The sequence below is a fragment of the Hypomesus nipponensis genome, chromosome 27 (genome assembly GCF_054491055.1).
Source record: "Hypomesus nipponensis isolate SF chromosome 27, ASM5449105v1, whole genome shotgun sequence".
Classification (NCBI taxonomy): domain Eukaryota; kingdom Metazoa; phylum Chordata; class Actinopteri; order Osmeriformes; family Osmeridae; genus Hypomesus; species Hypomesus nipponensis.
In genome coordinates, this window is record NC_140387.1 from 3,049,741 (window position 1) to 3,077,011 (window position 27,271).

Genomic DNA, 27,271 nt, shown 5'->3' on the forward strand with positions numbered 1-27,271 from the left:
TTCATCTGCCTCTACCCTGCCTCTGATCTGCCTCTGATCTGCCTCTGATCTGCCTGATCTGCCTCTGATCTGCCTCTGATCTGAACCTCTCCGTGCCCAGCACACCACTGCTTTGAAGAATAAAACAGACTGTTGATTTCAGTTTCATTTATTGTGTGTGAACAAAAGAGACAGGCAGAATGAAATGACAGGTATAGCAACATTTGAAAAACATTGTTAAATGACAGTATTTCTTCTGGAGAGAAGTTATAACTCAACATCACTGTTGATTTACCTTGGGATTTCACACCTTAGCATTCCTTCACCGCTCGAAACATTTGTACATAAAGTATAATACAAATCCAATCTCCACAGACAACCAGCTCTCAGATCCCTACAGTAGAATGCCAAGCAGCGGAGTGTTCCAGAACACTGACATACAGGTACGTCGCCTCCCCTTCTGGATCATTCTGTACTCAGGTGAGTGCCAGATGTTAAACGTAGCTTCAAAAAAAAAAAAACACAAGCTCCATGCTGGCCATTCACGGCATTCCAGGGTCAAAGTTCATCCAGTTCAACAGAGAGCAGAAGGATGGTTTGAGGCAGAGAGGAGAGATTAGGAGAGGAGGGAGGGAGATTCCACTGCCAGATCTCTAGTCAAAGAGCCAGGTACACCGGCTTCGGGTAGTGGGCTTTTTTGGAAGAGAGAGAGCGAGCGAGGGGGGTGTTTGAACCTGCGACATCACCTCTTAGCCTTCTTCTCCTGCATGATCTTCTTGCTCTCCTCTCTCCGGCGCTTGTTGACGGGGTTACGCGGGTCGTAGATCTCAAACGTGTCGGCATCCGGCACGGCGGCGTCTTTGACCTTCCTGGTCTGCTCGTCAAACTGCAGAACGTGGGCCATCCTGGACCACAGAGGAGAACACAGCCAGCTCTAAGAACACAGGTCAGGTCCCTTGCATCCACGGCTGCTCCGAGTACACAGAAACACAGCCTATCTAACGCATGCACAGGGATCCAATGAGGAGACCCCTTTGAAACCCTCGGTGTCTGAAAACAAATTCACCTCCTTCCCCCCCCCCCCCAAAGGGGAAATATTCTTGGATACATTTTTCACAATTTCGCTATCATCTAAGTGATATGTGCGCCGCCAGGTGATATGGATGGGGGGGCCTGGCATTTTACAACATACATTCCAGTGTGAGACATTTGGGAAAACTTGGAATCCTGGGAACCAGAGAACAGAATCTTCCGTGTCTTCCGTTTCACCTGGAGAGATGACGATGAGGAAGTGAGGTCACAAAGCAGCTGGAGGAACAGCGGGGGACGCAGAAGAAGAAACCAGGATGGAACACTGGATGAACTCCCAGAGCGCCGACGGAACCCCTCAAGTGCTCTGACCGCTAAGCTACACCCATTAGCACACCCCCAAGACGAAGAGTGACAGCTGGCATAGGGGAAGGCTTCCAGAGGGGTTAAGACGGTCGCTGGGATCCATCAGGAGGACACATCTGCCCAACACATCTGGGCTGTGCACCCAAGCAACACATGCAGAACCGATAAGCAGACCACACCTGTCTCCAACACTCGGACCACACCCTCTGCAGAGGTCAAGGGGACGCAAGCCAGAGAAAATATAAAACGCAAGAAAGCCAGAAACCGTCACCTCAGGTTAAACGGAGGAGACCATGACTGATCCGAACACTTGGCACGGAACTGCTGGTGAATCGCATGTATTTTGCGCGTTCTTGTCTGAGTGTGTAAGTGTGTTTGTGTCTGCTGGCTGGTCTGGTGTGTGGGGCGTGTGTGTCTAACTGCCTGTTCGCCTGTCTGTGTGTATAGGCTGTGTGTACAACTTGTGTGTGCCTATGTGTGTGTGTGTGTGTGTCTGTGAGGGTGTATGTGCGCGCATGTCTGCGAAGTGTATGTGCATGTGTGTGAAGTGGTGAAGTGTGTGTGTGTGCTGAGCGCTCTCTCTCTCTCTCTCTCTCTCTCTGTGTCTCTCTCTGTGTCTCTCTCTCCCTCTCTCTCTCTCTCTCTCTCTCTGTGTCTCTCTCTCCCTCTCTCTCTCTCTCTCTCTCTCTGTGTCTCTCTCTGTGTCTCTCTCTCTCTCTCTCTGTGTCTCTCTCTCTCCCTTCTGTGTTCATTTCAAACCTGCAGGAGTTGTGACAGCTCATCTAGAATGTCATGGCTAGACTCTGGCAGACCCGGAGGAATCCCGTGGTGTGAGTCGGTGGACTCTGATAATTTGTCTAGCAGTCTCAGTGATGACAGCCCGCCGGCCTCCTAGCCCAGACGCACAGCCCCAGACCCCGGGCCTTTGGGCTCGTAGAATTCAGAACTCGCTCTCCCCCCTCCCCTCCCCTCTCTCCCCCCTCTCTCCCCCTCCCTCTCTCTCTCTCCCCCCCGCTCTCTCTCTCACCCCCCCCCCCCTCCCTCTCTCTGTCTCTCTCTCCCTCTCTCTGCTGCCATGATGCAAGGCCTCAGAAGCCTTTCCTGAATTTATTTTTCTTTCGGTTTTTCAAAAGAGGGAGGGAAGGGAATGAGGGGTTCTTTTGCTTCTCCGGGTCTGTGTGTGTGTGTGTGTATTTGACTATGTGTGTGTGAGTCTGTTAGCAGAGAGAGAGAGGGAGAGAGAAAGTTAGAGTTTGTAGACACAGACGGAATAGATTACAGTCCTCTGGCCCAGACTTGACTTCCAGTGTCTGACCTGTTGTAACCCAGGCTCCCAGAGTGGCAGAACTGCTGTTTTTCTAGGACTGTTGGGCTACTGCTCCCCCCATCCTCCCCTGCCTCCTCACCTGCCCCCCATCCTCCCCTGCCCAGCCCCCTCCCTCCCTCCCTCCCTCCCTCCCTCCCTCCCTCCCTCCCTCCCTCCCTCCCTCCCTCCCTCCCTCCCTCCCTCCCTCCTCTACCTGTACACTGAGGTGTGCCTGGCTGGAAGACCACAAGCCCCCCCCCCCCTCTCTCTCTCTTTCTCGCTCTCTCTCAGACTACCCCCCCCCCTCCCCCACCACACACACACAGACTACTTTAAGGGGTCTGTCTGAGATAAATATGAACTACAGGTTGTGTTATTCTAAATCTCACACACAGAGACACTTTCCTCGAATTCTAACACATGGTATTCATTTCAAAGCCTGACTTTATATATGTAGGTTTGAGAGACTTTAAGGTCTTTGGTGAAAAACAGAATAGGAGAGGAAAACACAATGTCAGATCTGATTTCCTGATGCTGGTTCCTAACACACACACACACACACACGCACGCACACACGCACACACACACACACTCGCACACACGCACACAGACGCACACAGACACACTCACACAGACACACACGCGCATGAACTTTCACACAAATCAGAGATACCTGCACAGCCTCTCCAGCTGGTCGGACACTTTAATACACTTTAATACATTTGCAAATGAAAAGCTTTGCTTCGCCACCATCACACTGTTTTGGCTCTGAATCTTTGTACAACAGAGGAGCAAGACTGGGAAAGGCTACAGATTTAAACGTGACTCAGCGCCTCTCAAACTGACCCTGGACCAGCTGTGGAGCCTGACATCCTGTGAGGTCATCAACACCAATAACACAGAGCTCGCTGGGCCACTGAAAAGTGCCTTCAGGCACTAGTGCCTGTAGTTTGGACAGGACAGGAAGTGTTCGCCAAACTGTTTCCTGCCTGGTTGCGAGCCCTCGGGGAGGGGGGTAGCAGGGAGAGGCTGGGGCCTCAGGGGGGGGGGTGAGGTAGCAGGTAGAGGCTGTGGCCTCGAGGGGGGTGGGGCCACGCGGGCGCAGAACAAGAGCACGAGAGAAACGTAAAACAGAATCCATCAGAGGAGTTCATCAGGCTGAAGAGGAGAAGTGAGGAGTTCATCAGGCTGAAGAGGAGAAGTGAAGAGTTCATCAGGCTGAAGAGGAGAAGTGAGGAGTTCATCAGGCTGAAGAGGAGAAGTGAGGAGTTCATCAGGCTGAAGAGGAGAAGTGAAGAGTTCATCAGGCTGAAGAGGAGAAGTGAGGAGTTCATCAGGCTGAAGAGGAGAAGTGAGGAGTTCATCAGGCTGAAGAGGAGAAGTGAAGAGTTCATCAGGCTGAAGAGGAGAAGTGAGGAGTTCATCAGGCTGAAGAGGAGAAGGCCAGAAACGTGAGCGGAGATCTCTCAGACAGAGAGAGACGGAATGATAGACATCGGGGGATGAGAGAGAGACTGATAGCGAGGGAGATAAAGGAGCAAGAAAGAGAGATATTGAGAGTGACAAAGAGAAAGACAGACCGAGAGAGAGAGACGAAGACAGGGAGAGAACGAGGTTGACAGAGAAAGAGCTGGCCAATCACAAACTGGCCCATCACAAACTGTCCAATGACTGGCCAGTGTAACTCCTCCACGTCTTAAAAGTCAAATTCAAAACACACAAACGACTGAACCACTCAAATCTCTCCTCACTAAGGGTCTGGCAAGGTCTGACAGTCCACAGCTGATAGGCCAACACCTTTATTTGTATTTTTTTCAGACGGAGAACTCCCGCTGGTCCCACTGGTTCTAGCGCCGCTGACTATCTCCAGTCAGGACCTGGAGAACCCCTTCCTAGCCTGCTTCAGAAGGATAACATCACCCACACACACACACACACACACCCCTGGTGTTGGAGTCATTAGGCCCCCAAAAAAAAAAGAAAAAATAATACTTCCAGCCTTGCTCTAGGTAGTACAAAAATAACAGTATTTAGTCTTGATATTTAACGGAGTGTGAGACCCAGTAGACCTTATATTTGCTCCGGCGAGTGGTGTCGGTGATTTAGAGCTTAGCAAGATTGCTGACAAGGCAATTATTTTATTCCCTCCTTTGTCATCCAATGCAGAGCTTCGCTGAGAGACAGGAATGTCCTCTCTCTCTCTCTCTCTAAATCAGACCTAAATCAGCTCTGACTCAGAGCTCATTTACACGAAATACCCGGGGTCCATGGGGACAAAATCAATCCCAGCTTGTCAGATAAGACATTTACTAAGAGAGAACGTACTAATGAAGAGTGTGAAGTGGAGAAAGGATTTCAGAGCACCTTTTAAACAAAGTCTGAAATGGACCAGGACAAGGAAGGAAACCAGTTACTGCGGCAACCAGACCTGAGAAACTCTTCCTGCCCTCTTATAAGACACCTGGTCTGCCTAGACTGGTACCTAGACTAGTACCTAGACTGGTACCTAGACTAGCCCACCTAGACCAGCCCACCTAGACCAGCCCCTTCTCCTTTCACTGTATAAGGTTGACCGTCGTGTCAAGTCATAAGTGTGGAGCTCGCGTGGGGGGGCAGGGGGGGGGGTGTGGGGGCAGCGGGGGTGTGGTCTGACTTGCTGGGCAGGTTGTGAAGGCCCATCTGCTCTCGGAGCACGCGCGTTCTCACCATGACCTGGCCCCTAAACGCGCGGCACCGGTAGCCCGCGTGGTGGGCGCGTCCTGGGGCCTGGACGACCGCCACGCCCCGCGCCCCTCCGGCTGGAGAGTTACTGCACGTGCTCTGTTAAGTCAGCTGGGCGGACCGAGGATCCACGAGCGATCGTTGGAGCGTTGTGAAAATAAACAGAGCCCTGCTGTTTTAATGGTGTCAGTGCTGCCTGGGGTCATATGAGCTTCTTGGCCAGAGAGCCGGCTACCAATGCAGACGAGAAGCTGCCTCTGTTAGCTAGCTGTGTGAAGCTGCCTCTGTTAGCTAGCTTTGTGAAGCTGCCTCTGTTAGCTAGCTGTGTGAAGCTGCCTCTGTTAGCTAGCTGTGTGAAGCTGCCTCTGTTAGCTAGCTGTGTGAAGCTGCTTCTGTTAGCTAGCTGTGTGAAGCTGCCTCTGTTAGCTAGCTTTGTGAAGCTGCCTCTGTTAGCTAGCTGTGTGAAGCTGCCTCTGTTAGCTAGCTGTGTGAAGCTGCCTCTGTTAGCTAGCTGTGTGAAGCTGCCTCTGTTAGCTAGCTGTGTGAAGCTGCCTCTGTTAGCTAGCTGTGTGAAGCTGCTTCTGTTAGCTAGCTGTGTGAAGCTGCCTCTGTTAGCTAGCTTTGTGAAGCTGCCTCTGTTAGCTAGCTGTGTGAAGCTGCCTCTGTTAGCTAGCTGTGTGAAGCTGCCTCTGTTAGCTAGCTGTGTGAAGCTGCCTCTGTTAGCTAGCTGTGTGACACAGATGTGTGCAGTATACCAGACAGGAGTGAAGTGGGCAAGCTTGTCTCTATAGGCGGGGTGTCCTGAACAGGCATGAAAGACAAAGTCGACGGCGGTGGAACTGACCATCCACTGTCCTCGTTCTCGCCCAGCTCCTCCAGGTCCACCTCGGGAGTCTCCTCGGTGATGGCCGAGGACAGCTTGGTCTTGAAGCGGTCGAGGAGGGCGAGAGTCTGGGGAGAGGGGGGCGCACGGGGTCAAAGGTCGCGGAAGCGTTTCCGTCACAGGCGTGCTGTGAGGCGTGTTTGTGAGAGTAGGTGTGTTTGTGAGAGTGTGTTTGTGTGTGTGTTTGTGAGAGTGTGTGTTTGTGAGAGTGTGTGTTTGTGAGAGTGTGTGTTTGTGTGTGTGTGTGTGTTTGTGTGTGGTTCACCTGAGCCTCCCTCGTGGAGCCCTTCTTCAGTTTCTGCTTCCTCTGGTCCTCGTACTTCTTCCTGCCCTCCAGAAACTCAGCCACCGCCTCGCTGGACGCCGGCTTGGCCTCTGGACAGGTGGTGGGAAAAGGACACTTGTCAAGCAGAAAAAAACACCTCAGTTAGACCGGACCTTACGATACAGAAACAGCCTGTCACTCGGACCTTACAATACTGAAACAGCCTGTCACTCGGACCTTACAATACTGAAACAGCCTGTCACTCAGACCTTACGATACAGAAACAGCCTGTCACTCAGACCTTACGATACTGAAACAGCCCGTCACTTGGAAAAAAAACGACAACAAAAAAAAAACTCTGAAGAACAATGCTGGTTTATATAAATATATATATTTATATAATATATATAAATATATTTATTATATATATATATATATATATATATATTATTTTTTTTACAAAAGTGCATTTCGCCAGGAACTGTCATAACGGGGACAGGGTTGTCATAGAGACACAAACCTGCCTGGACCAGTTGACAGGTCAACTACAAAGGCTGGGAAGTTGATCTGAGGACTGCTGGATGAATGATTGCCTCCCAGTTTAACAAGGAGACCTTTCTCAGCCATGAATCCGCTTAGCGTCAGCTTCATCCCAGATATAGTAAATGTGCTCTTTGAAGGACAGAGAGGAAAACAGGATGAAATCTTCCTGATTTGGCCTTGAGGCTGGACGAAGGGCAGGGATAACTGTTCCTCAGGGCGGGTAGATAGAAATGAGAAAAACAAGTCACTCAAATACGAAACCTAACAAAAGCAGGACAAGATCTGAGCTCAGCAAGACTTACATAGACTACGACAACCCTGCTACAGTCAGCAGGTAGTGTAGTGAATGAAGAAGAGCCTTCACTGTTCCCTACCAGAGAGCTGAATCACTAAGCTTTAAACAGAACACACACACACGACCAGTGGCAAGGGGTCTGAAAGCTGTGAAATTTGGTGTCGGTGTAGATCCAGAATCGTAAGCTGTCCATCTGCCTCCATATAAGGTCAGATTTCACACGCATACCTTCATGGATTCTCCAGCCGAACGCGGGCCTGTGACATCTTGATAAATCATGAAGCGGGCTGCTTTAATATCAAGTCTTTTTATTTCTGCTGTTTTGTTTTGTGTTGCTTTGCAGTGCATTAAACCCGTGGTTGAGAGGCTAGAGAGAGATGGGAGGGAGAGAGAAAGGTGGGGGGGAGAGACAGAGAGAGGTGAGAGAGAGAGGTAGCGGGGAGAGAGAGGTAGAGAGGTGAGAGAGAGAGGTAGCGGGGAGAGAGAGGTAGAGAGGTGAGAGAGAGACAGAGAGACAAGAGACACAAAGAGAGGTGAGAGAGAGACAGACAGATAGAGACAGAGAGAGACAGGCAGAGACACAGACACAGAGAGAGAGAGACAGGCAGAGAGAGAGGTAGAGGGGAGAGAGAAAGACAGAGTTGTGGGAGAGGGACAGAGAGAGACAGAGAGAGACAGAGAGAGAGACAGACATAATCAGCGTGTTGACGGTGGCGTTGTCTCAAAGTGTTAACGTGCCTCGGCAAACCTCCTGGATCCGACACCCTGGCAGTGAGGTCAGGGTGAGCAGCGTCTAGACCTCCCTCCGCCGCCGGCACACTTCTTTCCACAACAGCCCCGGAGATGTCACGCTGGCCCGGGAGACAGGCCGGCCTCTGACGAGCAGGGCCCCCAAACCTGACACGTCCCCCCCCCCCTGGGACTAAACACATGACGTAGCACAGGCTCTCTCTCCACCTGTCATTTATTAAGTGGCGCGATGTTACGAAGGGCTCCTGGCTCCAACAGTGCTGCATTGTTTGAGTGTACAGCGAGGCTGTCTGAAGGGGATTGTGCGTGCGTGCGCGCGTGACGCGTTACAGCTCGAAGCCCTATTCTCGGTCCGACAAACCCTCCCTTTAACGACTCGCATCGAGGTCGGGCTGAATCCCATCCTGAAAATGGTACGCTACCTGGAAAACAGGCACCGGGTTTTGTTATTCAAAGGCTGCAGCTGACCAACCACAATCTTTTCCATCAAATGGTTACGCACCGGGTTGGTCCTTAAACTGACTACCACGTTTACGTATTCTATTTTGTACATTTGTGGCGACAGACTCATTTAAACATTTGATCTATTAGGACCGTATTAACCAACATTTGAGATTCAGCTGACCTAGTGATTGACAGTGGAGTCTAAATGCAGGAGGTGGTTTGGGGCCAAACTGACGAGGCAGCTGTACCTGAATCCAGGCCTTGTCCAAACGAACCAGAAGCAGACCAGTTTGATTCAAGCCAGGTACAGTGGTACCTATACAGCCGAAAGACTCTAATATGTCTTCTCCCGATGTAAAACGACACTTATTCGGTCAAAGTAGCCACTATGTCTACATCTGATTACATACTGTCGAGACCATAGTTGTATTAAGATGTATTTAACTTGTGTCATACCTTTGGAGACTCCATTAACTGCTGCTAAAACTATTACTGTTCTCATGGCTACCAGCACACCTCTGGTTCAACTACAACAGCTATAATGTGTTTTTAACGGTAAAAAAAAAATGAGGCTGTTCTACAGACACTGAAAATGTAGTTCTTAATTGATTAACAGAAATCTTTCTGTCTCTGGGTAGGGTGTCTATTGTTTCAGGCCCGGAAACCAAGCAGTTACTCTGATGTCACCACGCATACTGGCGACAAATACTCTGGTGTCACCACGCATACTGGCGACAAATACTCTGATGTCACCACGCATACTGGCGACAAATACTCTGGTGTCACCACGCATACTGGCGACAAATACTCTGGTGTCACCACGCATACTGGCGACAAATACTCTGATGTCACCACGCATACTGGCGACAAATACTCTGGTGTCACCACGCATACTGGCGACAAATACTCTGGTGTCACCACGCATACTGGCGACAAATACTCTGGTGTCACCACGCATACTGGCGACAAATACTCTGGTGTCACCACGCATACTGGCGACAATTACTCTGATGTCACCACGCATACTGGCGACAAATACTCTGATGTCACCACGCATACTGGCGACAAATACTCTGATGTCACCGCGCATACTGGCGACAAATACTCTAGTGTCACCACGCATACTGGCGACAAATACTCTGGTGTCACCGCGCATACTGGCGACAAATACTCTGGTGTCACCGCGCATACTGGCGACAAATACTCTGGTGTCACCGCGCATACTGGCGACAAATGCTCTGATGTCACCGCGCATACTGGCGACAAATGCTCTGGTGTCACCGCGCATACTGGCGACAAATACTCTGGTGTCACCGCGCATACTGGCGACAAATACTCTGGTGTCACCACGCATACTGGCGACAAATACTCTGGTGTCACCACGCATACTGGCGACAAATACTCTGGTGTCACCACGCATACTGGCGACAAATACTCTGATGTCACCACGCATACTGGCGACAAATACTCTGAATTCCCTGCTGCCGTCAGAATCCCTCTTCACGCCGAGTTGCAAAGCGTGCGGCCGTGTCTCGCCCCGCGTCCCCTCCGGGGGAATGGGAAGTAGGCCCGAGGAGTAAATCTCTCTCCTTTGATTTACGAGGGACGTGTTTCCGTCTGTGGCCCTCGTTCCCCAGAGCGCTTCTGCCTCCCAACCAACACGGGTGACATGTAGGGAGCTGACTGCCGACGCCCCAGGGTCCAGAAAGAGGAACACACTTCACCTTCTCCAGCTGTTGTCACTAAGTACTATCTTTCGGGGTTTGATGGCCATTCGCACTACATTCCTCTCCTCTCCCGTCACCTGGTTGAGCCACAAATCAAGATGCTGTTGTCGGGGCAACGTCGGGTTGTCGAAATGAGCCACGCCCCCTTGTTGGGGATAGGTGGCCGATTGGGCCTCCGTCCCACCAATCAACGGTCGGTCCAGAACGATTTGAAAGCCTCAAGCATCGACCACGCGCTGACCTTGACCATCGATCAACAGGCTCTTAAGAAAGAGTTTACAAAACCGAGCACTGCAAAGCACGCCCAGACAGTAACACTGTCCAAATCCATCATCGTCAAACAGGCATGCTTAATGATCCAGACTCCAGCTGCAGCATGAGTGATGCAGACTGGAGTTAGATCTGTTGGCTTGGATCACTAGGCCTATCTGAGAGTAGAGGATTATTTAATCAATAAAACATTATGGAACGGTACGTTTTCGCTACTGAGACCAATGCCAGACCCAAACCTTAAGTATTAAGGGGAAATATTTAAATTCATTTAAATTAACCTTCATTATATAGCGCCATCACTGACAAAAAAACCAAAGAGATTAGACCCTACAGAAGTGTTTAACTAAACCCATCACTGACTGAACCTGCTAACGGGAAAAAGTGATAAGCTGCAACTTTTAGTATTAACCATCAAAGTCAACTGATGTTTGAAAGCCTGTCTTTGTTGCAAATTTTCTTCCACATCAACAATTTGACCGACAAGGCGCCATTGAAATTAAACAGCACAGAGGCATAACCTGTATAAATAACTTTGAGTGAAAGAAAGAATGTTGCCACATCATTTAGGGTGGGCAGAAAACGGACAGTGTTTTTAGCTTGTCTCTCTTATTTTTGGCTCTCAGGACCCAAAGTCGTGCCAAGACAGAGAAAACCAGACTTACAGGAACATACTATAATTTATGTCTTTAAAATTGTAGAGATGTCTGTCGAAAATAATAACTAAAAAACGTACAAATGTCTCTTTTAGCTCCGGCTGGTGGACTCTGAGGAGACAATTGGCTTTCCCCCTCGAATAAGACACCAGATGCCAAAAGACTGGGCAGCTGTTGTTAGTGCCTGCAGGAAGAATGTGTTTGCTTCTGGGACAGAACACAAAGGCAGTGTGGACATAAGAACACCATGAGGACTTGAGTCCAGTCCTTCTGCGAGTCCACGGAGAGATCAGTGACTGGCTGAGTGACTGAACATGGCCACATCACACTTTCTGTAGGACAGTAAATACCATAGAAACACCACCTCACAGCTTTACCTACACTTACTTATTCAAGGCCATATATATATATATATATATATATATATATATATATATTTTTTTTAAGAACCTACAATGAATAACAATGACGCAATAGGATGATATAAATAAAATAATAACAATGGATTGTTTATCCTATGTTTAGGACAATAGGATGGTTTAGTGTGATGACGGCCAACATTATCCAGTGGGAGGCAATTTGTGACCAGACGTCAGGAGAAAAACCATCTAGCAAATTCAACTTATGTAGGCCTTACTGCAGCAATCTGGGTTCGAATTCGGCCTGGGCCCTTTACTGCATCTCTCTCTGTGTGTCTCTGTGTGTCTCTGTGTGTCTCTGTGTGTCTCTGTGTGTCTTTGTGTGTCTCTCTCTCCCTCTCCCTCTCCTGTCACACTTCACTTAATCCTCATACTGTCCATTAAATCATGAAAAATGCAAAAAATAAATAACATATACAGACACACACACACACACATAATGTGCTCTAAGTCTTAGCTGGTGGTGCTCCAGGTTTAGTTTCATGGCTTCCCCTTGTGTTTTCTTGGACATTGCTGGGGACAAGGAGAACATGCCCACTCTCAACGACCCGTGATTCCTCCTGGCCCGGCTTGAGAGGCAGGCTCGGTCCAAACACAACATGTGCACAAGCAGCTCCACAATTCCATCCTCTGCTATTTCATTCTCATTAAAAAAAAAACGATAAAAAAAAAAAAACTAAACATAGTCTCTAACAAAAATCTAGGAGTATTTTAAGTCTTCCCTGAGTGTTTCTTTTAAAGGTGCCTTTTGGGGTAAGGAAGTAAATAAGACCCTTCTGTCACTTCTTGGAAAAAAAAATTGGGGTCACAGATCACGAGACGGTACTTCTACAAGTGTTCATTAAGTCAAGACTGCTTTGGATATCATGCTTTTTATTCAGATCCCTCTGTTGAAACGCACACAAAAGAACAATACTCAATTCTCTCTCCGCCACAGCAATTTAAGGAATGTTTTCAGTGTGTTCGACCGCGTGGTCATACACTGCTAGTCTGTAGCATGAGAATGTCTTTACGTTTGAACGACAGACCAATAGGACGACGGATATACCAAACTTTTTAAGATCCAATCAAAGCCATAATCCGAGTAATACCGGATTTTCTCGAGTGAACCCCAGGGCGAGCGAAGTTCCGGCCCCAGCCGACTACTGTCAACAGGCCAGGCCTACAGGTCGTGTGTATGACCTCTCACCGCATTCAAGGAAGGCAGAGCATAACAGTATCCCCATACAAAGCTGTCCGAGGGGGTCAAAGGTCGACCTGGGCAAAGCTCAAGCACACATTAGTAGTTGCTGAAAGCAGGGTACCAACCCGAGAAGCCCGGCATTAGAGCTGGTTGGAAACCCCTGAAAGGGTTGACCTTCGAGGTTAGCCCTGGGAGAGGAGTCTAAGGAAGGTCTGTGCAAACGGCCACGCAAACAAGGAGTGTGTCGACGGCTGCGGCCATCCCTGACTGCTTCGGAGGCTCCTACGCGGAGAGATGAGACGAAACAAGTGCCCACCACATCACGCAGCATTCTTCTTCTTCTCTGGTTCAGGCTCAGGATTCACAGCTTTCTTCTTCTTCTGTGGTTCAGGCTCAGGATTCACAGCATTCTTCTTCTTCTCTGGTTCAGGCTCAGGATTCACAGCATTCTTCTTCTTCTCTGGTTCAGGCTCAGGATTCACAGCATTCTTCTTCTTCTCCGGTTCAGGCTCAGGATTCACAGCATTTCAGCAGACGTCCGGACTCCCTGAGGAGACCGCCGGCCCATGAAATCTAAAAAGGTTCCGTCCAATGGAATGCTTCTTCCGCTTCCAAACCAGAGATGTAAAACGACGGGCTTCTTCACTGTGCCTCCTGCCCTGTTTTCTGTCTCCGGAGAGGTGGAGGGGGAGAGAGAGAGAGACAGAGAGGGACGGACATCAAGTCCTCCTGGCTCCCCGCCACAGGATGGGGTTGGGAAGGGTGTATGTGGAAGACAGCAACAATGCTGGTGTCATTTCTGACTGTCTGGGAAACTAGCTGTCTGTTTTCATCACCATCAGATGAAAACAGGAACCAGGATTGATCGCACGGCTCTAAAAGACAATCATCTCAGGAACCCGGTGGTTCTCACCAAAAGCCCCATGGACGATGGCTACGTTGCGAAACATTTCCCACACAGTCCAGGGTCTCGCTCCGGGGCGGTGTGGTTTTCTCAGCCGTCTAGAGTTGTGCTTCATCTTGGATGATGAACCAGCATGCTGTATTCAGGAATGCTGGGTGGAGCGTGGGGGGATGCTGGGTGGAGTGTGGGGGAAGTGTGGGGGGAGGCTGGGTGGAGCGTGGGGGGAGGCTGGGTGGAGTGTGGGGGGAGGCTGGGTGGAGTGTGGGGGAGGCTGGGTGGAGTGTGGGGGAGGCTGGGTGGAGTGTGGGGGAGGCTGGGTGGAGGCTGGGGGGAGGCTGGGTGGAGGCTGGGTGGAGCGTGGGGGAAGAAAACAAGCCGATTTTACGCTCTGTCACTCACACAGCGGTTTGGCGTTCAACGGTGGGGGTCAAGTCAGCATTTGTTGCACATGCGACTTCAGCAATATTTTATGCGAAAAATACCAACTCTTAGGGAGGGGAGGGGAGGGGGGGGAAACCCTGAAAGGATGTCTGCAGCTAATTGTCAAACCCAGAAAGGCAGTCTGCTTGAACGTCCATTAGAGGAGAATGTGGGACGGACCACCCGCCGAGAGCCTCACTCCTGCTGCTTGGACGAGTCCCAAACAGCAACAAGAAGGCTTGAGGAAACACAGATTTGTTACCTGTTTGAAACACACTGGGCTCCAGAGGTGAGAGGCTGTTAAAGCCAACGGCAGAGACATGACCCGTCGACAACACCTTTACAAAAATATCTAAAAAAACAAAAGAAGGCAACAGCACTCGTGTCAGTTTGAGCCGGGTGACGCGGGGGCGTGGACCTACCCTCCGCGGGGCCCGCTGGGACGGGCTTGGAAGCGTCTTCCTTCCTCTGCTTGATGGCCAGAAGATCCTTCTTCAGCTGACGGGACTCCTTCCTCAGCTCATCGCTGTGGGGGAGGGGCAGAGAGAGATCACCATGGATCATCAAGGATCAGCACACCCTCACACACACACTCACTAAACAATGTGTTCGCTAGCAGACCATCACTTCTGCCAGAGACTGAGGAAGAGGAGGCTCTCACTGACCCACCGCCAGCGCGTCCAAACAAAAGGGGGGGCGAAGATATCTTTTGGAAAACAATCATTATTAGGGCGAATGCATTTCTTTCAAATGTCAAGACACACGCATGCCATTGTTGCAAGGCTCGACTAACAAACAATCCGACCACAAGCTTCTCATAACCCCCACGGGGAAGTCAGTAAGCGAGTGGAAGTATGCGCCGTGATCACACACCGTGCTTGTATACGTGTCACAGTGAAATATGTACATAAAAAAATATATATAAAAACACTTTTGTCTAATAAATCCAGTGGCGCCTTATTAGAAGGAGTGTTCAGCCCGGGTTCCAGGCAGCCCAGCGGATCTGGCAGTGGTAGAAAGGAAGTTGTGGTTGAGCAGGTACAACACAGGCTCATGAAACTCCCGCTGAGAAAAACTCCATATCTTTCTCGCTAACAAGTTAAGATCGTTTGTGCGGTGATGGTGTGACCATATAAAGTGCAACGAAGTGCTGGAGACACTCAAACTGGCTCCGGTTTTGCTACCAGTTACCAGAGGCATTTCCCCTTGGCTGTTAATGTGGTTGAATTATTCTTGTGTTTAATTGAAAAGAATGCGGCGCAAAATTGGCACATTTTCTTATCATAACTTGGTCCTCATTACAGTTACTACGATTGGACTGCAAATGTCACTTTATGCCACTCAACGCAAGCCTTCAGACAAACTCAGGAGATGTTGTATCGCTACAGAAGCTCCTAGAAACTAATCAACTTGAAATTATGGTCTGTCCATACGCTGGATGGAGAGTGAGATTCTAACTGAGGTCAGGCAAGAACAGGCAACGCTCCCAAGATGAACCTCGGCAAAAACGCCAAAGCTGGTTATCAACTGATCACCTACAATCCATTTATATTCTAATGGCAATGACTGAATTCCGTTGGGCCCCTCCCCCCCCCCCCACACAGAGCTGAGCGATTAAGTCACCGCGTCCTGGCTCCTCCTCCATCATGCTCCAGCGGCTCTCTTAGAGTCCGTCCCCCAGTGACAGCCTCTCTGCCTCTACTGGAGGCAGGCCAGGGTAGCAGCCTCTCTGCCTCTACTGGAGGCAGGCCAGAGCAGGCCCAGGGTAGCAGCCTCTCTGCCTCTACTGGAGGCAGGCCAGAGCAGGCCCAGGGTAGCAGCCTCTCTGCCTCTACTGGAGGCAGGCCAGAGCAGGCCCAGAGTAGCAGCCTCTCTGCCTCTACTGGAGGCAGTCCAGAGCAGGCCCAGGGTAGCAGCCTCTCTGCCTCTTCTCGAGGCAGGCCCAGGGTAGCAGCCTCTCTGCCTCTGCTGGAGGCAGGCCAGAGCAGGCCCAGGGTAGCAGCTTCCTGGGGGTTCTTCCAGCACAGCAGCCGTCCCTGCTGGCAGGCAGCCCTCAGACCAGCGCAGGAAGTCTGCCGGCTGTGCCAGACAGTGCCTCCTCATGCGGTTCCCTTTAACATGATTGAGACGGCTGCCAGTGGCAGCGCAGGTATCTCGCGTTAGGTAATAATCATATTTTCATAGTGCCTGACAGCTCTGTCTTGGTCCCCATCTCTGGTCCAGTCCCAGAGCACAGGTGAGCCACAGCAGCCGGGCCCCCAGCCCAGAAATACGCACAGCATCTCCAGACCAAACAATGGCTGCCTTTGTTTCCAACATCTGCTTCTCTGAACCGACACACTTGAAGCTTCATTTTTTTCTTTCTTTCTTTTCTTCTTCTTCTTCTACTTCTTCTTCTTCTCCTCTCTTTCTTCTGCAACTTTGAATTCCTCCCTTCCCACCCCTCTAGGACGCCCCCCCCCCCCCCCTCTCTCTCCAAACTCCAATCTTCCTGCTCGGGTGTTTTCCAAGGGGGGGGTGGGGGGGGGGGGCGTAGAATTGAGGCGTCAAGTTTTAGCGACGCCTGACGTGTTGACCTTGTGAACGAGCCTCTGTAGAACACCAGGAGCTGTGCTCGGACTGGACGGGGTGTCTCGTCCCTGCGGCCAGCCGGCCGGGCAGGATATGAGGTCAGCAGGAGAGGGGAGGCGGCCGGGAGGGCCTCCTGTCGGTTTGTCCTCCTCCGTCCTGCAGGGAGGCTGTCCCAGCTGCTGAGAGGAGGAGGGCAGGAGGAGCAGGCAGGAGGAGCAGGAGGAGCAGGGGAGCACAGTCCACTGGAAGGGAAGGGGGGGGGCTGAAATTCAAGGGAGAGAGAGAGGAGGGAGAGAGAGAGGAAGGGGGGAGAGAGGAGGGAGAGAGAGAGGAAGGGGGGAGAGAGGAGGGAGAGAGAGAGGAGGGGGGAGAGAGGAGGGGGGAGAGAGGAGGGAGAGAGAGAGGAAGGGGGGAGAGAGGAGGGAGAGAGAGAGGAAGGGGGGAGAGAGGAGGGAGAGAGAGAGGAGGGGGGAGAGAGGAGGGGGGAGAGAGGAGGGAGAGAGAGAGGAAGGGGGGAGAGAGGAGGGAGAGAGAGAGGAGGGGGGAGAGAGGAGGGGGGAGAGAGGAGGGAGAGAGAGAGAGAGAGAGAGAGAGAGAGAGAGAGAGATAGAGAGAGAGAGAGAGAGAGAGGAGGGAGAGAGAGAGGAGGGAGGAGGGAGAGAGAGATGAGGGAGAGAGAGAGGAGGGGGGGAGAGAGGAGGGAGAGAGAGAGGAGGGAGAGAGACAGACAGACAGAGAGATAGATAGAGAGAGAAAGAGAGAGAGAGAGAGAGAGGGGGGGGGAGCACCTCTGACTGATATTTTCGACTTGCCTTGACACGCTGCCGTTCGCTAAACAAGAGAGACGTTTCCGTAGCAACGGCCAAACAATCGGCTAGGCGGCGCTGGCTCCGATAAAAGGAGCGAGGCCGGAGAGGCCGGGGGAAAAAGACCTGGCAACACCTGTTCGTGCTCTCCTTGGGGCTCTTGCGAATTCCTCTGAAAGCCCTCGCATCACTACCAATGTTTTCCTTTCCACACAAAAGCAACCATCTCTCCCTAAACAGATGGTCTCGTCCGGTTTATTCGTTTCCCCGATAACGGGGGCTGCGCAGCTAGCTCGTTTTCACGAGTGATCTCTCAAATGCGAAATCGGCGGTTTAAGGGGGGGAGGGGTCGATCCCCCCCCCCCCCCCCCCAACGGGTCTGAAAACTGTGTCTTCAATAGAAGCGGTAAAAAGACGAAGGGAAGGTGAGCGAAATCTGGGCTGGACGGTTTATAAATCGCGGAGCCCGATGAGGTGAGCTCTGCTCCCAGGGCGTGCTGGAGGCGGGCTCGGTATTCATAACAAACGAAAGAATAACACTTGATGCAGTCCCTGGCGAACACAGAGAGCCAGTGTTAAACAGAGGGGGGGGGGGGGGGGGGGGGCATCTCGGCCTCGCCGAGTGTGTTAATGACACAAACCCCTTTGAAGGGCTGCCAGTGTCCCCCTCTCTGTCCCACTCGCTCTCCATCCATCAGCCGGAGGGGAAGGAGAGACGTCCATCCATCCATCTCTTCCACCCCCCTCCCACCCCCGCCGCCCCGCCCCCCCCCATCCCCAGCACAATGACAGCCATTCAGCGGAGCCTTCTCACCTGCCAGCAGGGGAAGAGGGGCTGGGACTGTCGTCTCCCGACTAGCAGAGAAAGCAGACGACCCCCAGATGTGGTCAGGAGGTGGCAGACAGACAGGCCACCGTGGGGGGGGGGATGGGGGGGTGACACGTCCGTGCTCGGAGGAGCGTCCTCAGAGGGAAAGGGGCTTTCGGGTGTCTCCAAAGGGGCTGCCAGTGATTGTCACTCATTCAGATGATTCAAATAGGCGAAGTCCAGGGTGCTGTGGATGATTTACTTTTCATAAAGAAAAAGCACACAAAGGAGGACTGGCGGAGGACCAAGCGCTCGCTCATGAATCAGGCCCTGGTGTTTAACCCTCCGCAGCCCACCGCTGCTCTCTGCCAGACACAGGAATGTCCCTCTCTCTGAACAGGGAAGCCATGCAATCATGCCTCTCTCTCTCTCTCTCTCTCTCTCTCTCCCTATCTTTGTCTCTCTCTCTCCTCTCTCTCTCATCTCTGTCTCTCTCTCTCTCCCTCTCTGTCTCTCTCTCTCCTCTCTGTCTCTCTCTCTTTCTCCTCTCTGTCTCTCTCCCTCCGTCTCTCTCTATCTCTCTCTCTACTCTCTGTCTCTCTCTCTCTCCCTCTTTGTCTCTCTCCTCTCCCTCTCTCTCTCTCTGTGCGTTTGATCGGGTTTCAGCGTTAAACCAGCCCTCTGTCGGCTCGCGTCTCTCTCGCTTTGACTTCCTGTCTCTTTGGACATGGCTTCCTGTCTGCGGAGGACCATCTCCAGCAGGTGTCATCATCGTTTACAGTTGTGGTTGACAGGCCGGGTCCAAGCAGGGCCTCGATGGCTGCCTCTGCCTCACTGCCTCTCGCCCTGCCTGACTCTCTGCCTCTCTCTTTGCCTGCCTGACTCTCTGCCTCTCTCTCTGCCTGACTCTGCCTCTCTCTCTGCCTGTCTGCGGGGGGGGGGAGCAGACCGAGGCCACGGTGGAACCCGGCCAAGTAAAAACCACTATTATGACTGAGCAAGTGATTTGAATGCATGTGCTGCAATAACAAGAGGGCTGGATGAGCTCCACTCAGGGGGGGGGGGGGACACACACACACCGCACCAAGGCTTGGTCAGTAGCCAAGCAGAAACTGGGATCTGCAGAGGAGGAATCTGACCGCAGCACGAGGAATTTGCATGACTTTGCAGAGCGCTGAGGAGCCATCCAGCCCAGGGTCCGGGGCGGCGGAGCGACCTTCCTCCCCCCCAGCCTGCTCCACCTGACAGGCTAACAGCAGGGAATCATCCACTGGCTGACGAGGCCAGCCGGTGGCTTCCTTGGTAGGAAAGCTGATAACTGTCGAGCAGACCCAAAAACAACAATCAAACGTATTTCTCCATGTTATTGAACCTAAAATACAGGTTTGCTATGAATTGTTTTACCGGGGACGGGGGTAAACTGGAGGTTTACAGCATAGTGAATTATGTAACCCTACTTACATAATACAAGACAATATAGGAATATCAAATGGTCATCAACAAAGCTAATATCAAGTTTGGCCAGGCTCCTTGTTCCCTGCAGCCAAACATAAACTGTAGAGCACACGTCTACCACACATGGACGTCTGGAACAGCTTCCTGCCAGGGAGGAAGAAGAGATGGGGGAGAGAGACAGAGGGGAAGATATACAGAGAGAGAGAGAGAGAGAGAGAGAGAGAGAGAGAGAGAGAGAGAGAGAGAGAGAGAGAGAGAGAGAGGTGGGGGAGAGAGAGAGAAAGATGTGGGAGAGAGAGAGAGAGAGAGAGAGAGAGAGATGAGAGAGAGAGGTGAGAGAGAGGTGAGAGAAACAGAGAGAGAGAGAGAGATAGACAGAGAGAGACAGAGGTTGGAGAGAGAGAGGAAGTAAGCACCCCATGCGGAGCAGACATAATACATCGGGCCAGAGATCAGTAAACCTGGCAGGACCAAAACACCGACAGCCCAGTTGCCAAGAACTGGATTATGCCTCACCGTTTGACACACACACACACACACACAAAGTATCCAATGCTTCCCTGACCTCCGTGACCCCCCCCCCCCCCGAGAGCGCGCTGGATTATAACCAATGACAAGAGACAGGTGCAGCCAATTAGCCCTCAGTGACACCGCGTCCAGGCTAAGGCCACATGGTCGGGATAATTGGTGTCTGCTCTCCCACTTAAGGTTGGAGTTCCATTGTCCGCGGGGCAGGAGGAATGTGTGCTCAGAGCGCTGTGCGAGGCGCTGCCCTTCCCCAAGTCTAAAGGCATGGGCAGCTCCCCGACCCCTGGACGTAGAGGTCACAGGGCCGGTCCCCAGCACAGGACCGAAGCGTCGCAGCGTCAAGGCTTATCCTGTTTATACAGAGACAGCACGACCCCTCTGTCCACTGGAGAGAGACGGGTTCAGTGGGCCGGCCCCGGAAGTTTCTAACCCAGCTTTGAGGCATGGGCTTTTTTTTTATAGAGACTGAAGTGTTCAGCAGCCGTACCCCCGAAACCTCTCTGCAGCTCCTCCTGGTCGGTTTAACGTCTCAGACGACTGCATTTACATTTAGTCATTTAGCAGATGCAGATCTTATCCAGAGCGACTTATAGTAAGTACAGGGACATTCCCCCCGAGACAAGTAGGGTGAAGTGCCTTGCCCAAGGACACAACGTCCTTTTGGCACGGCCGGGGAATCGAACTGGCGACCTTCAGATAACTAGCCCGACTCCCTCACTGCTCAGCCATCCTACTGCAGCTTCAGGACAACAACCAGCCGGCTCATTTTGGCCACGTAAAACGCGGCAGAGCACTACAACGAAGGGCCCTGAGGGACCCCCAAACACTAATAACGTAGGGGGGGAAAAGTTGGAGGAGAAGCTTGCCTTCGAGAGAGCGGAGACTGCCAAGAAGCGCCGTCAGAAGAGGCTGCAGAAACAGCAGGAGCGGCCCCCGCACACAGGGACCACCCCTGGGGTACTAACCCTAACCCTAACCCCTGGGGCTACCTCACCCAAGCCTGGCCTAGATCTCCCCCATCCTAGCCTTACATTTACATTCAGTCATTTTCCAGACGCTCTTATCCAGAGCGACTTACAGTAAGTACAGGGACATTCCCCCCCCCGAGGCAAGTAGGGTGAAGTGCCTTGCCCAAGGACACAACTCAATTTTGCAGGGCAGGGCAGGGGGTCCCCTGGGGGGGGGGGGGGGCGCAGAGACCCACGGCTCCATATGGAAGCGTTTGGCTTCCGCCGTCATGCCCCGTCGTAGATGGCGGCGGCTCCCACATGCACCGCTCCTGGTGCTTAGGTCAGCGCTGTCATTTATAAATCAATCCCCCCCCCCCCCGCCTCCCCAAACCCCCCCATGCAAAGAGGGGCGTCTCTCTTCAAACGAGGACGAGTCTCCTTCATCCACGGCCCGGCGAGAGGGGCGTCTGTCAGTCATATTCGTACAATTTATATGGGTTCCGTGATGTTCGTGTGATATTGATGGTCGTTATGGTCTGTTTGAGAGGGCTGGAACTACTTTCGTGTGTCTACTGTGTGAGTCGCCATGCCGACAACGTCCAGTCTTTTGAACGTCTGAAAACAGAACTTGGACAGGCTTTCGCCACTGTACATAACTCCTTTTGATATTGATCAACGGTTATAACCCCAAAAATATAATGATCTCATCTGGATGCAAGGCCAAACGTGAGACGTAGGAAATGAGTGAAAAGGGTTTTGGTTTCAGGCTTTGAGTCAGACTTTGACAGGAAAGATGCAGTCATTGTTTTAAGGACTCCAGGCCAGGCCTGCTGTGGAGACAGGAGGAGAGCAGACACAACAAGGCCGAGGACACCAGTGTCCTTCACGTTTATCTTCCGCAACTGAGCACAGAGAGATGGACACGGAGGGCCGGGAAAGAACTCTCCGGAAAAGGCTGAGGGCTTACCGGAACAACTTACCGGTACGAAATCCAGCCTGGGCCCTTAGCTGCAAGTCTCTCTCCCCCCCCTCTGTCTCTTTCCTCTCACACTTCACGGTTCCTCTGGTGTGTGCTAGGTGAGCAGGCCTGGTCTCTTCCCCCCTCTGGCTTAAGAGGATCTGGAGGCCGTGGTTGTCGGGAGGGGGGGGGGCGACGACAATGCCCCCATTGTCCCCGACCACCACAGTACCTACCAGCCTCCTCTCTGATACCCTGCCAAGACAAACCACTGCGTTGGGTTACAGGTCTTGTAGGCAAACAATCTGCGCGGTGTTGAATCCACTCCGGTGCTGTCCGCACCGGGCCTGCTGTCAGTCATGTCGCACACCGCTGACTAGGACTGGACTCCCTATCCCGACGGCTCGACTGACAGGAGGGTACAAGAACACAAAGACTGATAGCAGCCAGCTTGGAGATAAAGTAAGTATGCATGTCTGTGTGTGTGAGAGAGAGAGAGACAGAGACAGAGACAGAGAGAGACAGAGAGGAGAGAGAGAGAGAGAGAGAGAGAGAGAGAGAGAGAGAGAGAGAGAGAGAGAGAGAGAGAGAGAGAGAGAGAGAGAGAGAGAGAGAGAGAGAGAGAGAGAGACAGAGAGAGACAGAGAGAGAACAGAAGATAGAGAGAAAAAGAGAGAGAGGGAAAGGAGAAGACAGGAGAGAAAAAGAGAAAACTTAATGGAGGAACGCGAGGTAAGAGATCAACCAGACTGTCTGAAGTATGTTCTTCTGACTCGGGTGTTCCACTGTGACACCCTTCACCTGATAGGATGACACGGTGTCCTACAGGCAGAAACACCTAAATCACACACTGCATCACAACCGCCCGCAAAAAGCTCCTTCTTCCTTAGACACGGTACCCCCCTCCTCTCTATCTCATCCCTCCATCTCTCCCTCCATCCCTCCCCCCTCCAGCCCACACCTGCCTCGCTCTGCCTCGCCTCCGAGGCGGCTGTGTCCCAGCGGCTCTGCCTGCCTCTGACTCCGGCAGAGTCGGTGGTTTGGTTCGGGCTGCCAGCATTTCTCCCTCACCTAGCACACCCGGGCATCTGTGTCGCGGCCCCGGACCATTCATGCTGCTCCAGCAGACCTGAGCCCGGGGTGTGTGTGAGTGTGTGTGTGTGTGTGTAGCAGCGGACAGGGAGCCCTGCTTGGCTGACGGTGTAACCAGGCCTCATCAACACCTCCGCGTCAGAGGGGGTCCGCTCCGACACCAAGGTCCAAGGGACTTCTCTGGCGTCCTGCCAAGCCAAATCGCCCTCCGACCCGGTCTGGAGCTCCCTGACCCCCACCACGGCAGTGACCCAGCCAGGGGAGATGGGAGCGGGGCTCCGCACAGCCCTCTCTGCAGCCGGAGGCACCCTCCGCTCGTCTGGGAAGACCGCCGCCGCCTCCCTCTGGTGCAATCGCCGCGTCACACGATGCGGACACTTCTCACCAACACAACTGAGGCATTGTGGGCCGAGGTAAACGAGGGTCTCCACATGTTAATCCAGTGGGCGCATTCTACCTGTACAGGCACCGACTGACGAGTTTGCGCCAGGTTTAAATCTGGTGTGATCGATCCCGATGTGGCCCAAATGAAGAGCTCGTGGTTCGGCGCGATACCGCCACCCGCTGGACATTCTCGGCCGGCACAGGGCTCGGTCGAGGGTGGACGGCGATGTTACGGACGGAGCGGGTCGGGAGAGGGGCGACGGTTCTCACCTGCGGCTGGTCTTCTTCCCTCTGTCCTCCTCGCTGGGCTCCACCTTCCTCTCCCCCACCCCGCTCTTCTTCAGCTTCTTGGAGATGCGATCCCGCCTCTCCTCCTTCTCATCAGAGTCCAGGTCGTCGTCCGCATCCATGTCGCCCTCCACCTCCTCATCCTACACAGGGACGGGCGGGGGATATTAAAGGCAGGGTAGGTAGCTTTTAAAGGGAAGGAGTGGGATATTTTGGTTTGAATCCTTTCAAACTCACTGTAAAATTGCTAGGCTTGCAAAACTTGCCTACCCTGCCTTTAAGTCAGGCAAAGAGGCGGGATAAATACTTGTCGAGGGAGACAGGCCAGAGATTTTGTTTATTTTACTTTTACTTCGAATTCTAACATACCTCAGCCGTATCTCCAGACGAATCCTTGTCTTTTTTCCTATAAAGATAAAGATGCAAATGTATGCTAAATGTAATCGATTAATTGGCTTTGAAAACATACAGGTAAGATCAAGCAGGAACGTGTCAGTATACCTGTTCACAACTGGGACCGAGCTTAACCTGGGGTCATCCTTCAGCAGGTCATGGCTACTTTTGCTTTTTCCTTTCAGTGTCTGGACAAAAACACACAATGTGGAAATCAGTATAACATTCCCACGACTCTGATATTAAGATCCGTGAGACTAGTATCCGTGGTTACCTGGCTGACTTGATTGACCATCTCTTCCTCCTCTTCGGCCTCCTCTCCAAACGACAACAGACTGAAGTTCCTGGTCAAAACAAACAGCAAGTCTTCTTCACATGTCCTCCGTGTTTCTAACTCACTAGAGATGAATACGTCTGTCTCTGAGTGTAAGTCTGAGGCAGTCTCTCTCTGAGTGTAAGTCTGAGGCAGTCTGTCTCTGAGTGGCAGGGTTAGGGTTAGGCAGGATGAGGTCTGTCTCTGAGTGGCAGGGTTAGGCAGGATGAGGTCTGTCTCTGAGTGGCAGGGTTAGGGTTAGGCAGGATGAGGTCTGTCTCTGAGTGGCAGGGTTAGGGTTAGGCAGGATGAGGTCTGTCTCTGAGTGTCAGGGTTAGGGTTAGGCAGGATGAGGTCTGTCTCTGAGTGTCAGGGTTAGGGTTAGGCAGGATGAGGTCTGTCTCTGAGTGTCAGGGTTAGGGTTAGGCAGGATGAGGTCTGTCTCTGAGTGGCAGGGTTAGGCAGGATGAGGTCTGTCTCTGAGTGGCAGGGTTAGGGTTAGGCAGGATGAGGTCTGTCTCTGAGTGGCAGGGTTAGGGTTAGGCAGGATGAGGTCTGTCTCTGAGTGTCAGGGTTAGGGTTAAGCAGGATGGTGTTTTAAGAAACACATACTTGGTGGCTTTGGACTGAGACTTCTTCCCCTCTTCTTTGTCCTTGTCCTTCTTGGCTTTCTTTGATTCACGCGGCTCGATGTCATCAAAGGGACAATGCAGCACCTGTGAAGATAGAGAGCAAGAAAGAGAGAGAGATCAAGAAAGAGACAGAGAGAGCGAGAGAGATCAAGAAAGAGACAGACAGAGAGACAGAGAGAGAGATGTAATTTACATTCCAGGTTAATCTAGTGATCTACACGTATACTAGGTTACCATGTTACACACTTTACCTCAGCAGTACGAATCTTATGTGGATTGAGAGGTCTCTCGTCACCATCGCATTCCACTTCAGCCAGTCTGAGCATGTTGTAAACTGTGTCCCCTGTCACCTGTGGTTGGGGCGAGACACAGATGAGAGACAGAGGAGAGGGAGAGGGAGAGAGAGAGAGAGAGAGAGAGAGAGAGAGAGAGAGAGAGAGAGAGAGAGAGAGAGAGAGAGAGAGAGAGAGAGAGAGAGAGAGAGAGAGAGAGAGAGAGAGAGAGAGAGAGAGAGAGAGAGAGAGAGAGAGAGAGAGAGAGAGAGAGGAAGGACATTCACAAAATAGAAAAGAAAACTGTCAAGAAAATGTGTATTGAAACAATTTCTTGAACTTTCTTTTGGACCCCCCCTGCTGCTCCAGGTTGTTGGTATTTAAACAAATTACCTTTCCAAATATGGTGTGCTTGTTGTTGAGCTCGTCAGCCCGGCCCAATGTGAAAAAAAACTGGCTTCCGTTGTCGTGGGGCCCTGCGTTTGCCATGGCAACTAGACCCCTTCTGTTGAACCGCAGTCTGGAGTGGAATTCATCCTGGAGGTAGGAGGAAAAATAACAGACTAGGCAGTGAAAAATGCATCCACAGAAATACATAAAACCGAGGCAGGACTATCTGCTTGCTATCGTCTCATCATTCAACAACTGGGGCTGCCTCTACTGACATTAAAAAGGTTAGAGGCAGTGAAATCAAACCTTGAAAGGACGTCCATAGATGGACTCCCCGCCGGTGCCAGTTCCTGTGGGGTCCCCACCCTGGACGATGAATTCTGGCACCACTCTGTGGAACACTGTCCCCTCGTAATAACCTTGGAGAGACACAGGGACATCTTCACTATCTCTATATTTAAGAGCGCGTTGGAATTGTTACCAACAGCTGATTAGCATAGCGTCTCTCATCGCCGGGTCAGTCCGTACCTTCCATGCATAGCTGGACGAAGTTTCTGCAGGCTTTCGGGGCCTCCTTGGACCATAGCTCAATATCTATTTCACCAGCTGAGGTCTTCAAAAGGACCTAAGGAGGAAGCACATGTAAACAGATATAAAGAGGTGGAAGGAATTGAACTGAAAGGTTGAACATTGTTTGGTGCCTGAAATTGGGAATATCGTTTGTACATTGAATGAGTAATCGTTTGGCTTAATAAGAGGAGTGACAGGTTTTCGCCTACCTTCCCATTTGATGGAGGTTCTTGAATGTAGATGTTACTCATGTCGTTGTAGGGATAGACACAATACTAGAGACCAAAAAACGTTAATTTCCGCACCAGAATAGTAACGTTTATCCCTCAAGGGTGATGATAACTATCCTATTTAGTAATAACACTTAAAAGTATAAATGTATTCTCAATGTTGGGACCCCTGTGCCTCTCGCGCACAAACTACCATGAGGCTGTTTTTGTTTACCTCGCATACATGGGGGTGCGTCGACTACATTAGATTGAATATGTGCATGTATTTTCACGATATATTATTCACAGAGATGAACACGTGTAAAACAGTTTGATAAATCTAGAAATTGTAGCAGATGTTTTTCTAAAAAGTAGTTTTTAAACGGTACAATTTCGCATTTTTGTAACGTCCCCCTAAACGATTGAAACATTGGTTTGGCTCCCCCTTTTTATTTCGTTTACTATACCGGGGCCATCCCTCGGAACATCGAG

At 51.6% G+C, this 27,271-nt stretch overlaps 1 protein-coding gene across 1 annotated transcript; it reads right to left on the minus strand.

Annotated features, from left to right (window-relative positions):
* Positions 1 to 132: 132 nt before the first annotated feature.
* cwc27 (CWC27 spliceosome associated cyclophilin) lies at positions 133 to 27,245 on the minus strand. The gene is made up of 14 exons (XM_084693732.1): positions 26,780 to 27,245; positions 26,529 to 26,625; positions 26,307 to 26,419; positions 26,004 to 26,147; positions 25,590 to 25,688; positions 25,319 to 25,422; positions 24,668 to 24,737; positions 24,502 to 24,581; positions 24,370 to 24,406; positions 23,983 to 24,143; positions 14,583 to 14,686; positions 6,550 to 6,659; positions 6,246 to 6,352; positions 133 to 884 (listed from the first exon to the last, which is right to left on the minus strand). The coding sequence occupies exons 1-14, from the start codon at positions 26,819 to 26,821 to the stop codon at positions 722 to 724; spliced, it is 1,431 nt and encodes a 476-aa protein (XP_084549858.1). The 5' UTR covers positions 26,822 to 27,245; the 3' UTR covers positions 133 to 721.
* Positions 27,246 to 27,271: the final 26 nt, after the last annotated feature.

Coding starts and splice junctions, on each gene's coding strand:
- cwc27 (XM_084693732.1), bottom strand. CDS start 26,821: ATGAGTAACATCTACATTCAAGAACCTCCATCAAATGGGAAG. Junction 24,407..24,501: donor TCGGTCCCAGTTGTGAACAG/GTATACTGACAC, acceptor TTATCTTTATAG/GAAAAAAGACAAGGATTCGT. Junction 885..6,245: donor GAGAACGAGGACAGTGGATG/GTCAGTTCCACC, acceptor TCTGTGGTCCAG/GATGGCCCACGTTCTGCAGT.